We start from the raw sequence: 17,692 nt of genomic DNA on the forward strand, positions 1-17,692 counted from the left end.
ATGGTCCAGAAATTAGAAAATATCCAGTGAGCAACAGTTTTCTGGCTGAAACAGTAACTCAAATAACCACTTTTTACAACCAAAAATGTAGAAGAGCATCTCTAAACAGAAAACATGTGGAACCTTGAAGCAGATGGGTGACGTCAGCAGAAAGCCACACTTGTCAGCCAAGAACAGGAAACTGAAACTGCAATTTTCTGACTAAAATTCTGATGGGTCTCAATCTCTACTGTGACACAGATGGATGGTAGGGTTTCATTTTGATGTAAACAACATGAAACCACGGATGCATCCTGCATTGTATCAAACCCATTGGTATCAACTCAGTATCATTTAAATGCCACACCCTACCCGAGTATTCTTTCTCTTTATGACCACAGTGTCATGTCACAAAGCTCAAGTAATCTCAAACTGGCTTCTTGAATATGACAATGAGTTAACTGTATTCAAATGGCCTCCAGAGTCACCAGATCCGAATCCAGTAGATCACCTTTGTGATGTGGTGAAAGGGGAGATTTACACCATGAATGTGCAGCTGACAAATCTCAGGCAGCTATGTGACGCTCTCACGTCAATAAGCCCCAAAATCTTTAAAAAGTATTTATAGTCCCTTTTTAAATTGATGCCATGAAGATAGAAGTCATTTCTGTAGTCAAATGTAAGTCCAACCTGGTTTTAGTAAGAGGTGCCAATAAAGTGGCCGGAGATAATACGTAAGCTAATTATTAAAGAAAGACTTGATAAGAGTTGAATTTTCCATTAATGCTGCTGCTTTTATCTGCAGGACACAGAAAGCAGTTAAGTTATCATGAACACTGGTGATAAGACAGACTTCAAAAGTAATCTATGTATGAAGTCCTTACACAACCCTGAACATCAGTCATGTTAGTGTTGAATGAACTCATATTTTTTAGTATATCCACTCCAATTTAATCTTTTGAGTTAAATCTCGTGGTTCAACAGTCTGCTTCAAGCTTTGGAAAATGTCTAGTATTCAGGCATTAAGAAAAAAAATAGTGGCAGGTAATAAGTAGACTTAACAAAGTGTATAAGTTACATATTAATATCAACAAACAGGTGTTTAATTGCATGAGGGATGAAAAGGTATATTTGATCAGTATGGTGTAGACAAGTGGTTAAAACACTTTAATAAGTAAAGTAAATTATATTTCCACAGGTTAATTTTATTTGATACATTTCAATTTATACTAAGCAGGATTGATCACACAGTGTGTGTGTGTGTGTGTGTGTGTGTGTGTGTGTGTGTGTGTGTGTGTGTGTGTGTGTGTGTGTGTGTGTGTGTGTGTGTGTGTGCTAGCTGGTGACGCAGCCGGTTTTACAGTCACATGTTCTGCCACAGCCATCATCTTTTTTAGGTCAACGTTCTTATAAGAACTTCAAGCATATGGAAAGTCCCTTTTATCTGAGAGTACCAATCTACTGTGCCTCCACCCAGTCTCAAATTGGGGAAATGTTATGTGTAGGTGAATGTGTCAACCACTATACCATAGAGCCATCTGTCTTTTAGCCACACAGGTCAAAAAAACTAAAGACATGCATACAAACACAACGTTTTATCAAGGCAGCAGACTCACAAACAGCCTTTTTCAGTAAATATATGAACCAATGCCTCCTCATGCAGGTTGTTTTCACAAATTTGACCAAAATTACCAAAAGTAACAACATTTTCTGTATTTTTTTTATTTGGTGTGTTGTAGTTTTCATTTTCTAATATTTTTTCCTAAATGTTTTCAATTTTGAGTTTGAGTTTGAGTTAACTAAAATAACCTCAGTCTGAACCAGACATTTCTTTGGGAGTTTGAGTTATTCCCCTGAGGTTGTCTTTCTATTAATCTGCCTGGAGGACTAAACGACTCCATGTCTTTTTGTTTTTACCACTGACATACCTATCTGCAACCTGATTATATTACTTTCTAGTGGGACAATAACAATAACACTAAACCTTGAACATTTTATTGTGGAAAATAAAACCCTTCTTAAGCACAGTCATTCTGTCTTTGTTCACCGGAGACTGAAGCCCGGCCTGTTGAATATGAACTGGGTTAAAGTTACAGACAGTAGTGAAGAGTTTTGATCAATGTCCCCAACTTATAAACTTCAGAAGTATTCTATAGTATAGTATGTTATGTTTTCTAGCTGGCTTTGTGGTGTCCTGATGACATTAAAAAAAAAATGTAAAACATCTTGATGTGGTACAATGTGATCATACTACCTCAAGATGTCATAGATCATAGATTGATTGTTTGTTTGTTTTCTTATAAAATTCTTATAAAATATAGACTTTTTTAGTAGATACACTTAGGAATAAAATCTCCCGAGGACAATCTTAAAGATAAAGTCTCTGACAAACAGTTTAATGGCCAGATGAGTTTATTTCCGCTGATTTTTCATAACGAATTAAGCAGATACCTCCAGTTGATTCTAAATATCAAGTCTCAATTTGTTGGTGGTTGATTGGAACTCTCAATATGATTTCAAAAGACATAAAGCTGCCAGTGAATGAGGCCATTTAGACTGAAAAAAACAAAACAAAAAAAAACAAAACCCAAACAATAAATGATCACAGAGAAAAACATTAAAAGTGGCAAAATCAACAATCTGCAATCATAAAAAGGAATGAACTGGACAGCAGCACCAAAAGTCCTGAAAGTCGTACCAGTGCCAAAATCTCCAATCACAACATGAATCATGAATGGAAATACAGAGGAATTACAGTAGGGAGCACTGGTTACACTCAAGAACATTAGATTAGGCTTTGCCAGACATCATCTAAAGAGTCAGCACAGCTCTAAAAACAAAAAGAAACCTTTGGGCAGTTGAAACCAAAGTTTACCTGGGAAGAAGTATGAAGAAGAAAAGAAACGGCTCATGGGCATGTATGGCTGCAAGTGAAATCGGGTCACTAATGTTTATTGATGATATGACTGCCGATAGCAGCAGCAGGAAGAACTGTGAAGTGTGCAGGGCTATACTCTCTGCTTAGATGCAACCAACTGGTGCAAAACTGATAGGACTTTGTGTTACAGTGCAAATGGATAATGATGCAAAACAAATGTACGTAACCCAAGAAGTCCTTAAAGGCAAAGAAAAGAGAAATTCTTCAATGTCAATGTCAGTCATCTGATCTCATCCCAACAGAGCATGCTCAGTTTCTGATGGCAAAAGTGAATGCAGACAGACCCACAAACAAGCAGCCCTTGAAGGTGAAGGCCACAGTGGCATAACAGAGCATTTCAAGAAAGGAAACACAGCAGTTGGTGATGTTTATGGTTTCAATCACTCCTTGTGTTGAAATTGTTACTCTGACCAGTTACTTTTGAGCTTCCAAAAATCTGGGACTGCATATAAAAATGACTGCAATCCCGAAACAGTTAATGCAAAATTTTTACTTTCAACCTCTTGAATAAAAGTTAAAAGTCTGCTTTTTAGTCACATTTCCATTCTTTGATTTAAAATGTAATTTAATATGACGTATAGAGAAATCGAAAAAGCGGATTTGTCCAGAAAGTTAATGCCCAAACTGCATACTAGATAAACATATTTTCATCCAAATCTGGTATTGTCGGAAAAAGCTGGCAGTCGGGCTTTCACAAAGTTACACATTCATGGACCGTTTCCTTCCAGTATGTGAATAATTCTAATGCATTACTTCCTGGAGTAACTTTATTGTCACAGTTTATGACGGGCCATCTTTTATATGGTGTACTTGTCATTTGAATAAACAGAAACAAAAGCCGCCTGTTCAGCTTTTAACCCCCACAACAAGCTGCTGACGTGTCATTGGTTTATTCAAATATTTACTGGTGTCTTTCTAGAGAATGGTATAAATGAACAGGAGTCCAAAGATTCCCAGTTCAATACTGGGAGGAGACACAAATCCTTTTGCAGTTATATCAGGAAGGCCTTTAGATATCTGCCAAATCACACATCCGGAGCTACCTGATGTGGCAACCCTTGAGAATAAGGAAGCAAGAAAAGCAGATCTAACCTGTCAGTACAGCCTTTTGTTGAAAAGCAGTGAAACAACAGAGGGGCTCTACAAAAATACTGATTGTAAAATGCACACAGTCACAGTCTGGAGGTTTGTTTAAATACTAAAGGGGCAATTGAATGGAAGAAGGAGGCAATAGTTTGTAAACTGTGCCCTCTAGTGGAGAATGATCATGCTGTAGCTGGAGGACTAGACCTTGAATGCTTTTTAAACACAGTCGCATAACCTTGAATTACTACTTATCTTGCTGGTAAATAAGGTTGATACTACAAATGTCACCCACATGAGTGCATGTGATAAAAAACCTACAAATAAACCAGATTCATTTACCTTTCCTAATCTTTCTCATTGTATGCGCTAATGTTAAATAGTGATTCTGGGAAGCAGAAACTGAGAAGAAGGGAGGGGAAAGTGACTTTTAAAGCCCAGGCTTGTATATGAGAAAGTTAAACACTGGTTCTGTTATAAGACTGTCAGCTAGTCTGCTTTCAACAGCCAGCATGTGATCACGTCACGGGTGACAGAGCACAATCAAGTCTAATGGCGCAATGATGGGATGCCAAGGGAGAGGCTAAGAAACTGCTTGCGGGAATACATGGGAAGGAGACTGTTTGTTTACACGGGGAACATAAACTCATTATTGCTTTACAGTCAAAGGCAGCAGGAACACCTGTTGAATGACCGGCCCAGCTGATGAGACAGTGTTTCAAAAGTCTTTCTGAAACTGTGCGAGTATACTTTGAGTGTTTACGCATACACGTAAAAATCCCAGACCTCCAGGTTGAATTTAGGTTAATTGTGCATCAAGAATTCTAATTTAGTGATTCATTCTAATAAATTCCCACAACTGTTAATGTTTTCTTACCGTTATATTTATTTATTTATAATTCTTTCTTATCAGCACTGCAGTCATTTCTGCCAATAAAAAATTATATGCGGTTGTGTGCTAGGACAAGAAAAGACTTTTATTTAAAAGATATTGATATCTTATATGTTTTTCTATAACCAGATGAATACCTATGGGATATTTGGTGCTGTTAGGCAGCAAATAGCAAACATTAGACCATGTTTTACAAGAATGGTGTTCATACTTCCTCTATGCTGAAGGAGACTGAAGGTCTTTCCATTCAACTGTTGAAAAAACTTCTATATCTGTTGATGTTCTTTTGTTGTTGTTGTAAATATTCTCTCTTATTTTTTAATTAAAAGCATTCTAAATAAAAGTCGCAGCATAATTAGTGTTTGTGGAATCAGCCCAGATCGGATTAGTTTGAACTCCGAGATCAAGCTCACCTTTCAAATGTTATGTTTTTATGACCGTCTTTTCCACACTTGCTTTGAAACTAAAATCCTCTCAGTCTGGCAACCATCCACGACCTGGACTTTTAAGCTGGGTGTGATGTCTGGTCTGGTGTGGGAATTGTGACACCTTCTTTGCATTAAACGCAGGTGAGAATTGGCAGCCACCTACATAAAAAGACTCCCTCCGCCATACTGGCAAAGCACTGACAGCAAGGTTGCCATTTGGAACCTTGGACCACAAACTACCAGACAAAGATTTCTTTTTTAATTAAATGTTTTAAAGTCAATAGTGGTAAATTTTAAAATAATTTCAGTGTTTCAAGTCATTTCTGCCAGTTATCCAACTTTTCCTCAGAGTATGGCTCTCCTCATCGCCTTTATCTTTTTGTCAAGTTGGACAGCGGCGGCTCTTACACTTCCTTACAGCTCGTATGTGAAAGGATCCAGGGTTGATTTTGAGTCATCTGGCAGCGGACCAGAGGAACCTGTCCGGGGGATTGTCAAGGTTGTGCAGCTGGACCATCATACCCTGACCCAGTCTGGATTCTTCAGAAGAGGACTGACCCCCAGAAGAGCCCCTTCCCACAGTACCAGACTGCCCTTCCCTTCCTTCTTGTCTCGCGGTCGTCCAGGTCAGGCTGTGGGCAACAAGGCTCCTGTAAATCCACTACACAACCTGCGCCCTAAAAACCCCACTGAGTTAGAGCTAAAGAAGAAGCAGGGCCTGCAAATGTGGCAGAAAGTCATAGATAAAGGCGGCAAGATGTCTTTGCCAGTGAACCTGAAGGACATGAAGCAGACATGCACTGCAGTACCTTTCACTCAGGTAAGAGCCAAAGAATCATACGTTTTCAGTTCTTTGCCCATTAATATGCACATGCAAATCAGCGTCAGGTTAACTGACTTCTTACACGACTACACAGAATAGTGGAAATTTCTCACTGTTAGTCACATTAGTGTTGATTTAAAAAAAAAAAAAGATTATTACAGTCTGCATTAGCTGTGGTGTTGAAGCGCTGATTTTTACTTTCTCAGAGGTAAAGGAAACATTTATGTCTATAGCTGCTGTGTTTACCCTAAACCTGACCCTCGCTGTCATCTTCCCAGCATGTGACAGCAGATGGATGCGAAACAGTGACAGTACACAACAAGCTGTGTTTCGGCCAATGCAGCTCCCTCTTTGTCCCGTCTGAAGGAGAGTTTGAAGGACTGAGTCCTGAGACAGGAGCCTTCCACCGGCGGGCCCCCTGCTCCCGCTGTGCACCATCAAAAGCTCAGACTGTTACTGTGCCTCTGCGCTGTGGAGCCGACGTCCGGGAGAAGCGAGTGATGGTGGTGGAAGAGTGCAAGTGTGAGACAGGCCGTGAAGAAAAGAGCGCCATGGCTGCAGGTTCCAGGCACGTGTAACACTGTAAAAGCTGCCGCAACAAGGCTTCATGACATTTTGTGCTGTCTGAATGCAATCCTGTGTTGCAAATCACATAGAAATTCAAGTAGGAGACAAGTTTTTAATTTGAATCAAATCACAGCCAAAGTGAGCCACTATTTTTCATAAACGATAAAGTGATTATTTTAATAGCTGGAACAAATATTTGTATGTGTAATCGTATGTGTATCTGTATTTGTGAGTCTGAATGTATTATTCAGAAGGTAAACGTTCTGGTGGCTTCTCCCACCATCGCTTGTTGACAAAGTGACCTGAGCTTCGGTCACGCATTTTTCTGTCGCAACAAAAGAAACGGTCCACACTGGACTTATGATTAAAAGTGTGTTTAGATTAATCTAAACTGAAATATTGTGATCTGTGATATTGTCATTAAAATGTCCTCTTTGTCCGCATTCCTTTTTTTCCTGGCATTGCTAATTAGTTTTCTGCCAACACTGTTGGATTTACAAGAGCAATTTAGTTTGCCTGCAAAGCTCAAGTAAAAAACATGAAGAGCATTTGTTGTTTTTTTTCCCTCCCACTCTTGTATTCAAGCATTCAAGTGTCAGCTTCTATATTTTATTAAAAAGCCGTGTTCCATCGACTTTTAGCACATAGCACTTACATCTGAAAGCACCGAACTAGACAGCAAGCAGGCTATTGAGCACAAGTACTTAGCGGTAAGCAAACATAATTGTTTCAGCATGGACCCCTGAATTATGTATAGGCACCACCTATTCTCATGCCCAATCTCTTTTCAAGCTAGCTGTGGGAATTTGAACATCCTTCACCACAGATGCACTTGAGCAAGAGGGCATGTGTGATTATGTGTGTATGTGCTTTTCCCCCCCCGTTAGAGCCCATAAAACCTATTATTCATTTATATCCTGGCACCTGGGCCTGGTAAAGTGAACTCATCCCACACATCCCTACATACATTCCCAGAGGAGCATAAAGAAGGGGGCTCTTTACGTCGCCTTGGCATGTTGTCAAAATGGCTGCTTAGATGGCCATTTGCATTCACGTGGGCTTTCTGAAAAAGTGAAAGCATTCATTGCACTACGGGGGTGCATTGAGTCCCTTGGATTCCATTAGCATGTGATTAACATCTTGCGTTGATGGCTATATTTTCCGAGATTGATGGGACAAATATTTGCCCAGGTCTTAACTGTGAAGAATTAGGGGCCACTTTTAATCAGGCACTTGTTTTCTTTTTCTTTTTTTCCCTCTATACGTAGACATATAGAGAAGGTGGAGAGCTTGGGAGACTCACACGACAATGAACAAATTCCTCATAGTGAAGAGGGTTGTTTGTGAAATGTCAAAGTCTGAGTAATCTATAACTAATCATGGCTGTATTTCCCTAAATGTCATTATGCAATAGCGCATTTGCCATCAGTCCGCATGATGATGTTAACAAAGAAAGAGTGATGAGCTCACTATCTTCTCCCTGTATCACCCTCTTTCCAATCTTTTTTTTTCCTGGAAGAAGAGAGATTAAAAAAAAAGAAAAATGGGCATAGTGAGGGGAGGGGAGGATGAAGACGGTTGTTGATTGAACAAACAAGGTGCACAAGAGATTGCACCACTTAGCAAGACAGATGTCAGCCCCCTTTGCATTGTGGGATCCGGTGGAGCACTCCTGTGTCATTAAGGATGGCCTGGTTCCCATGGCGAGGGGAAAGGAAGGAGCGAAAGGAGGAGGGCCTGCTGCCAAGTTCAGCGCCTCGGGGATCAGATCAGCGTCACGGGGTGCTAAGTGGCCTAGTTAGCGCTTTAAAACGCACAATGAGCTGCCTGCTTTTTCTCTCGCTGTGTGTGTAGGCCTTTTAACTGTCAGACATGGAAATGGTTGGGAGGTATGTGTGATGGGTATGTGTGTGTGTGTGTGTGTGGGGGGGGGTTGGAGGGTGGGGTGGAACTCAAGAAATATTACTTAAGTCAAGGTGAATTTAAAGGAAACTGAATGATAAAGTGAGACTTATAGGTGCCCATTTTGCTCATTATTGAAAAGTTATATATATATTTTTTCCTTCATTATAATAATATATTAAGTGCTCATTGAAGTATTTTATGATTCATAGTAAGAAAAGGAAAATTACCACACTGAACCAGTTTGATGCTGATGAAATCTTTCCATTGATTTCCTGGCCTTTCCTACCTTTGCTAGCTACTTGGGGCTTCGTTGTAGCTAAATCACCGTGCTACTCTGGACCATATACCGTAAGTAAAAATAACTTAATGCGTTTTTTTCCCTTTTTGTTTTTTTCTGTAGCAGTAACTGACAAAATTGAGATCACAGCATGATGTGCTAAGCTATCAGCTAGCTAGCGAGCTTGGTTAGCAAGGTGCACCCATTGCACAGAGATAAAATACCTCAAAATAGTGTTAAATGACAAATAAAAAATAACAATATAACTTACCAAACATTTCTTGGGTGGCCCATTAGTAGAATTAACCACACTGTGTGATTATACTAGCGCTACCAAATACCACTAAACGTGTGGGTAGCTGTGGTTTAGGTGTTAGGGCAGGTGATCTACCAAACTGGAAGGCATGTTGGCAAGTTGGCATGCCTGACTATCCTTAAGAAAAATACTTCATATTATCCCTGATGCAGCCATTGTGAATGTGTGTGTGAATGTTGGAAAGGGCTTAGGCATAGATAAAAATGCTATGTAAATGTATGTATGTGTGTTTTATTGAGTGAAATAGTGAACACTTTGAGTGCTCAAGTGAGTAAGAAGGACAAGTACCACCAAGTCCATTTAATTTAACTTCAATTTTATTTACATAGCATCAAATCACAGGAATTGTTGTGTCAAGGTGCTTTATTTTCTTATGGCGAAGAGACTCCTTCAATAATAGTGAGAAAACGCCAACAATCAGATGACCTATGAGCAAGCACTAGGCAACAGTGGTAAGGAAAAACTTTGGTACAACAGTGGTAAGGAAAAACTCCCTTTTAAGAGAAAGAAATCTGACTCAGGGAGGGACAGCACTCTGCTGCAACATGGGAGGTGAGGGGACGAGTGCCATAAATTAATAATAACTAATGTTTAAATACAGTGATGTATAAACACAGAGAATGAAAAGAAAAAGAAGAAGAAACACACTGCCCCCAGCAGTCAAGGCTTACTGTAGCATAACTAAAAGAGTAACCCTCTTTTAGGGAGTAACCTTATCTCTTAGAGCAGCAGTCCCCAACCTTTTTTGCCTCACGGACCGGTTTATGCCCGACAATATTTTCACGGACCGGCCTTTAAGGTGTCGCGGATAAATACAACAAAATAAAACTAGTACCGGTACCGAAAAAAAGAAGATTTATTCATAACACACATGAAAAGACCCAGGAAAACCGAGTTAACGATAAAAACGATAACAAAATAACGCTGAAAAACGATAAAAACCATGAAAACCATACATTTCACACCTCAACTTTCGCGGCCCGGTACCAAACAACTCAAGGACCGGTACCGGTCTGAGGCCCGGGGGTTGGGGACCGCTGTCTTAGAGCCACCTACTCCAACCCTAACTACAAGCTTAATCAAAATTAAGGACATTTTTAAGCATAATCTTAAAAATAGAGAGATTGTCTGTCTCTAATATAGAAACTGGGAGCTGGTTCCACAGAAGAGGGTCCTGGAAGCTGAAGGCTTTGCCTCCCAGTCTACTTTTAAATATCCTAGGAACTACAAGTAAGGCAGACGTCTGAGAGCAAAGTGTTCTTTTGGGGCGATACGGTACTACGAGGTCTTTAAGATGAGACTTGATTCAGCAGTTTGAAGGAGAAGGATTTTAAATTTGTTTCTGGATTTAACAGGAAGCCAGTGAAGCTCATATGGAAGAAATATGTTTTTTCTTTTTAGTCCCGCTCAGTACTCTAGCTGCAGTGCTCTGAATCAATCAAAGGCTTTTCAGAGAGTGTTTAGAACAACCTGGTTATAATAAATTACAGTGGTCCAACCTAGAAGTAACAAATGCACTGGTTTTTCAGCATCACTCTGATACACAATGTTTTTAATTTTAGAGATATTGCACAAATGCAAGAAAGCAGTCTTACATATTTGTTTAATGTGTGTGTGCTGAAAGACATATCCTGCTCAATAATGACTCCAAGATTCCTCACAGTGTTACTGGAGGCCAAGGCAATCCCATCCAGAATATGTATCTGGTTAGACAATATGTTTCTATGATTTTTAGGGCCAGTTTACCACAAACTCAGATGATGGATACAGTTTACTGGTTTGATGGAGCAATAGTGAAGCCTGACCTGCCAGCTATAATGTGGTCACACCTTAAAAATACAAAGTTTAAGTCTTAATAGATGGTACAGTTGGGGAACCTTTTAACATCTATGGGGATTTAATGTGCCCTTTTTAAAGCTAGCCTCAAGTATTTGTTGAAGGCACTGCAGTTTTTGGCACTTTAGTGCTGGCTTTATGTTTTCGCCCTGGAGCTTGTTGCTTAGTTTGGACCTGAGTGGAGTAGTGATCATGCTCCTAGATCTGGCATCTGCGGGTAAGGGTGAACAGGGGTCCAGGATGCACTCTCTGGAAATAAATTTGAATGGTGAAGAGGTATACCAGAAGGATTATTTGTAAGACCTGTTAAGTCATAGGTGAGATGGTGTGTTATCACCTAAATCCCCGCAGTAGAGGTCTACTGCTGTAGGTGTCAGGTTCTAGGTGAGAGTGTGTCTGTTCCACAGTTATAACATCCATTTCCCCTCTGATGCAGCAGTACATGTTCACTCTGTGGTGTTAGTGTGGACCAGCTGGTCAGAGTTGGCTCTGCTGGAGATGGCGCCCCGGGCTAGGCCTGCCAGCCTACTGCCATTCTGCCTGACTGCCAACCTGCCCGCCAGACTGTCTGTTGGGTGCTTAGCAGAACAAAGATAGGTGTAGCCCTACAAAAGTTTGTTATTGGATAAAATGTTGATGTAGTTTTAACCAGTAACCATAGTAAAATAACTGAATGGGTTTTTCTGGTTCTGTGTGAGTTAGACTTTTGCTAATCTGACACTGTAAGGTGAAGGGGGTTTATTTTATTTCTTTAAAAGGTTTTACAAGAGATTGAAACAACATTTAATTCAATTACAACCTGATTTAATGTGGAGAAGACGGAGCAAGACATCACATGAGATTCAGTTAAGGAACACCTTGGCAAGTCTGCTGACCATAGGCCAGTTTTTTGTGGCTTCCAGTAAAGCCAGGCCAACACTTCTTCCTTTCATTATTTTAAAAGAATGCAGATGGATTAAAAGCGCTTATACAAAGCTAAACTGTCACCAGACAATAGTCCGTGGTTTCGAGTTTACAGCTCTCAAATACCCTCCCTCTTGTGCTCTCAGCTATTTACGTGCACACACCCAGAGCCTGCTCAACCAAGGGCTACAAGCAGACCACAAATGGAAAACACAACTCCATAAATCTCATTTATTACCTTTAGATTTCACACAATCTCTTAATCAAGATTATATGACTCTATCGCTAAAATTTTGACATTGCTTAGCAGTTGAAACGTGGTAAATGAGAATTTTTTATGTTCAGAAATGCATTGCTTTAAAAGATTAAGTCTAAGCATAGAAATGTGGATTGATGTAAAAATGTAACATTGCCTGATATAAGCTCAATGTGATTTGGCTGTTCTTATGAAATATGTTCACAACGTTTGTAGTTTCTGTTAAAATAATCATGTAAACACAGAAAGAGGTTTTGAAAGCTGCAATCATTCTTCCTGCACACACCTACCACTTACACACTTAGTTATTTGTCTATTTTTCAGACTCAACTAAGAGACCAACAGTATCCTTAACCTGCTTTTTTATTATCTGATGATCCCTAAGATGCAGCATCTGTAGTTTCTCTAAAAAAGTTCTATTTCATTAAGAGTGATATTTGAGTGATTTCTATCTGCATTTGATGATATTTGTATTTGCTTGGGTTGTACTTGTGAATATATTTGTGGTGATTATTGCTGCTGAGTGTCGAGCTGTCAGTAAACCCTCTGCTGGAGTGTGATGATGATAGCAATGTCGCTGTGGCAGGTGCGGTCCTGCATGCCATGCAGGTGATGTCTCTCATGCTCACTTAGCTAATGACTCCAATTAAAGTAATTAAGAGCTGGCATGGTGAAACCTGCTCACTCTTCCACTGCCAACCCATCCATTCCCCTTCCTTTTAAGCAACACACATCAGCGCCCACCTCATACCACTACATGCCATCATCTGCTGAACTACTTCTGCTCTCTTGCCTTCCCTTCATTTTTCTCCCTCGAGCACCTCGTCCTCGTCGTTATGTCAAAACTATCCTGCGCCCCTGTTCCTTCTGAGGCCTTTGAAAGAAACATGAAGCCTAAAATCAGCTAAACGCTCCACTCCAGAAGCACTTAAGAGACCCTCAGCTCAACTTATTGTCACACAGACAGCTACGGAAGGGGAAGACCAAAGGCTGGGTCCGACAGGAGGAAGAGGCGAGTTAAAGAGGGAGAGGGGATGCAAGCCAGGTCCTAACGAGGGGAAAGATAATTGTTTTGTTTTGTTAGGGGCCCTTCTTCAGTATGGAGGGAGTTGAAATGACATGCCGCACATGGTTTCTGGATGAAGTGATGAAAGGGAGGGGTTGAGAGATGCAAGCTTGATGCAAGAGTGCTGAATTAGTAGGGAAAGGGGGTGCAGCACCAAAAATGCAGCAGTAATGGTACTGAAAAAAAAAACCCTCCAAAGAGTTGTAGTCACAATGAAAAACCGGAGGCTGCTAAGTGGTTTTTACACTGACAGATTCACAAGCTCCCATGAAACTTTGATGCACGTTTGGTGCACGTTGTTTGTTCCATTTACGGGACTTCTATAACATTTCAATGTCAAAATACACATTAATCACAGAGTATTTCAATATCACAGTCCACAAATTCCAACAGTGGGAAAGACCACTCTGAGCCAACTTGGAGACACAACTTTGGCTACCGGGCCTGGTCAGATTTATCAAAATTTATGAAACGGCAAACATATGAATCTCTGGTGTCTTGGTGTTCTTTCAGCACTTGGATTCCCAGACTGACAGACGAAGTGCCTGGATTTGTAGCTGGCGTGGCAGCACAAGCACTTTTCCAGAATCTCATCCCATTTTCTGTGAGAAAAAAAGACTTTGATGTGAACCCTGGGCTTACCTCCCCCTGTTTTCCTCATGTGTTCGCCCACTCCAGCGTAGTTCCCTTTTATTTATCTTTAACATCTGACCAGAAGCTAAGATGAGAAATAAGTAAAAGAGCAAAAAAGAAAAGAGGGGGAAAAAGAAGAGGCCTTTCACAGTGAGAAACATCACTGGTTGTTTCTCACTCGATTCAGGATATTCTTTCATGGTGAGCCGAGAACTGAAAGCCTCGCAAAAAGCCATCATCATCAAATTTACAGCTGAGCACACTTTGGTAATCTGGCTACTAACAGCATCAAGCAAATTATCCTGGTGGACTGTCTGCTTGAGCCAGACCAGCGAATCACCTCCAGAAGCCTGTCACCACTTCCATGAAGATAAATGGTATCATTACACAGTCTCCATCATGCATTAGCTGATCTGGAATCTGCTTTCTGCAAAAGTGGGAATGGCTACGGATTACACTCAGCCATCGGATAACACTGACAAAATGTGTGACAAACATTGGTAACCGTCTCTCTCTTTCTTTTTTTTTTTTGAAAGCGCTCGTTGGGATGCAGCACCGGATTATGTGTTGCAAAGCAGTTCATCTTGAATGGGGCTCATGAAACACGCATTTTTGTTCGGACTGCTAATAAGATCAGGACCACTACAGACACAATTCATCCAGCACATTTTGCCAGTGTCATAGATATCTGTCCGCAAACAGTGATCCATCAAACAGTCATCATCACAGTGGGCAGAGGAGGAGTAGTATCATGCCAGTGTGTGAGAAAGAGAAAGAAGAAGAGTGATTGAGAGACAGACATACGCATAGGGGGTGGGGGTACAAAGGGGGGAGGTGGGGGGGGGGGCAGTGCGCCAGTGTTCAAGAGAGATAGGCCAAGTGAGAAAGCGAGGCAGTGTGTGCATGCTGGAGTTTGTGTGGAGGGGTACAGAGGAGGGGTGCAGGTGGCATGGAGCTGGCGCAGGCCTGGCCCACTGTCCCCTGGCAGTGCCAGGCTCCATCTGTCATCAGCAGGAACATCTGCAGCCCAAGGTGCCCTTGTCACCCAGCGTTAGAGTAACGAGTTTGGCGTTTCCATTAGTCCAGGGCCCTCGCCTGCCCGTCCAGTTCTAGCCAAAACCATGGCATTTTGGGTGTGAGCTAGTGTGTGTTTGTCTGCGAATGAGTGTGTGTCTAGATATGAGACTGGGAGAGTGCGAATGAGGGAGCGAGCAAGCTGTGGGTGACTGGATTTGTTTGTCAGTTTGTACGCGTGTATGTGTGCGTGCGTGGCCGCGTGTGTCTGTGTTTGTAAGAGCAGGGGATGCCAAGCCAAAACAACATGGCAGTGCAGAGCGTTGACCCAGCTGGGTTGAGCCGGCATGTCGAGTCATGTCCCCTCCTGATGTCAGACCCAATCTCTGGTCCTCTTTCCTTCTCACTCTCACTCACTCTTTCCCCCTCTCTCATCTTTCTGTCTTCCATCTGTCCACCTCCCTCTTATCTGCCCTCTCTCCCTTACCTCTCTCTGGCCCTTGTAGTCTCCTCCCTCCTTGTATGAAAAGTCCTTTCACACCCAGAGTCTATACTAAAATTCTGCCTCTGAACGCTACTCATATTTTATGCCCCCCACCCCAAAAAAAAACAAAAAACAGATGGCACTTCTTTCCCGTTTTCCTCTTTTCATCCTCCTCTCTGAGCTCTCCTCCTCCCTCCCTCTTTTCCCCATGTTTCTTTCCATCCAGCCGGTGTAGCACTGATCCTAACTGGCAGTCCACCTGTTTATTCTCTCTTTTCACCCACTCTCTAATTTAAAAAAAAAACGGAATCAATTCTGTCTCTCTCAAGGGAAGCAACATGGATCCATTATTTCTTATTGTAGCTATAACTTTCACATGACATTTTGTTAGGACCAAACACGGATTTGACAGTTATCAAATTCCCCGTGAACAAGATGGTTGCTGTTTATATCTGCGCCACATGGTGGCTCTAACGAGCAGCAATTCTTCTTGATATTAATGAACCCAGTTTGGCTGCGTTTGTGTCACTTACTCCTAGAATACTAATCAGACAAACAGGAGCGCATCCGAATAAGATAAGATTGATTATTCTTTTCCATTTTCTGTATTAAAAGAAGGCGTGCATCATAAATCAGCTCTGACAGCATCTATGAGATGTTAGCCTGAAGGTGTGAGGGAAATTAGATTCCTCTTAATAAAAAAAAGCCCCACATTGAGGACTCTAGTGTGAGCTGAGAGTCTCTGACATGCAAACGTATACACAAATGCTCACTTAAATGTGACAGACATTTTTTTTTCTTTGCTAAAGCTTATTCTTTGACACTCAAAAAAAAAAAGCCCAGCCACTTCCTGTGAGAGAGGAGAGAGTTTTATGCTATAGTCCAGATTTCATTCACTCTCTTCCTTTCTTGGCCCTGTCCTTTAAAGGTTTCTCATCCCCTTATCGACAGTTTAAAAAAAAGTGTGTGGCGATAGAGTGAGTGAGATAGAAAAGGAGAGCCACAGTGAGATAAAGAAAAGGGAAGCGACAACTGCTAATCAATAAGATTTCTCCAACCTCGCTTTTTTTTTTCTCTCCCCCCGAGGCCCGCGGCATTCAAGACGAGCCAAGACGAACTTGGCATTGTCGAGCACGCCTTAAAAAGAAACACCTGCGAGGTGGAAGACTTAAAAAAAAAACAGAAGAAAAAAAATCCTGCTTTTCGCAGCTCTTAAAAATGTTGGCAAATGTTCCATGGGTTTTCTGGGAACAAAACAGTAAAAAGAAAGAGCTTCCATGCAAGTGAAGACAAAAGGGATGGTTTTCCATAGAGATGGAGGTGTCATTACACTAGAGACGGTTGCCAGATTTGGACTTATCTTACCCCCCTCTCCTCCCCATCCCCACGCCCGTCCTTGTAGCTATGCGATCTTAGTTGATTACCAGTGCTTCGAGCGGTGTTCAGAAAGCAAATAATGGAGAGCAAAATTTAGCTGTTGATAAAATATGTTTGTGGCTTTAGATGGGAAGATGGGATCGGTGGGGAATGCGCAGAGAGACAAAGATGGAGAAAGCTAGGGAGGGATGGGAGAGAGGAGAGAGAGGAAACTGGAGGGGGGGGGGGTGTAACTAAAACAGATGGCACTCTTGGCATCCACCTCTCTCTTAAATCTGTTTCTGCTGTTTTTCTCATGTGCACGAGGCTTTAACCCTGTGGTAACCTGTGTCCCAGCCTGACCCCGAACCTAACTGCTGTATGTAACAAGCTCGCCGTGTGGGTTTGTGTGTATCCGTGTTCATCTCTAGCACCTCTCTGTCTGCACACCCCTCTAATCGGCACCCTATGGAAGTGAGTATCAGCTGTTTTTAAAGCCTCGCTTTCATTTTTGATATGCATCTACATCTTATTTTATCTAAATGGGCTACTCTGGTATTTGTGCTGAGCTTGCCCTCTGCTCTCCTGACTCTCGGGAATCAAGTTCACTCACATTCTTTCCCCTCAGAAGCTCCAAATTTCTGATTTCTTTTTGTATGATTTTGCAGCGTTGACAGTGACAGATTTTCATTATTATTAGGTGGCAGAATACAACTATGTGCAACAATCAAGTACAGTCTGGAGAGTTTCTTTTTTCAGAACATCTCTGAAGGACATGCTACATTTATCTGACAAAGAAGATTACTTTTAGGTCAAGTGTCTACAAAATACAGTCCATTAATAGTGAAACTCTTACATAAAGTACATCAACTGGCAGCATTTCAAGAAGTAACACTTGCCTGTTCATTAATAAATGTTACAATAATAAAATCACAC

General features: G+C 41.3%; 1 protein-coding gene across 1 annotated transcript; it reads left to right on the forward strand.

Moving 5' to 3' along the window:
* The first annotated feature begins 5,502 nt into the window (after positions 1 to 5,502).
* On the forward strand, positions 5,503 to 7,238 carry dand5 (DAN domain family, member 5). The gene is made up of 2 exons (XM_080881118.1): positions 5,503 to 6,140; positions 6,422 to 7,238. The coding sequence occupies exons 1-2, from the start codon at positions 5,673 to 5,675 to the stop codon at positions 6,719 to 6,721; spliced, it is 768 nt and encodes a 255-aa protein (XP_080737244.1). The 5' UTR covers positions 5,503 to 5,672; the 3' UTR covers positions 6,722 to 7,238.
* Positions 7,239 to 17,692: the final 10,454 nt, after the last annotated feature.

The sequence above is a fragment of the Rhamphochromis sp. 'chilingali' genome (genome assembly GCF_963969265.1).
Source record: "Rhamphochromis sp. 'chilingali' genome assembly, chromosome: 4".
NCBI classification, from domain to species: domain Eukaryota; kingdom Metazoa; phylum Chordata; class Actinopteri; order Cichliformes; family Cichlidae; genus Rhamphochromis; species Rhamphochromis sp. 'chilingali'.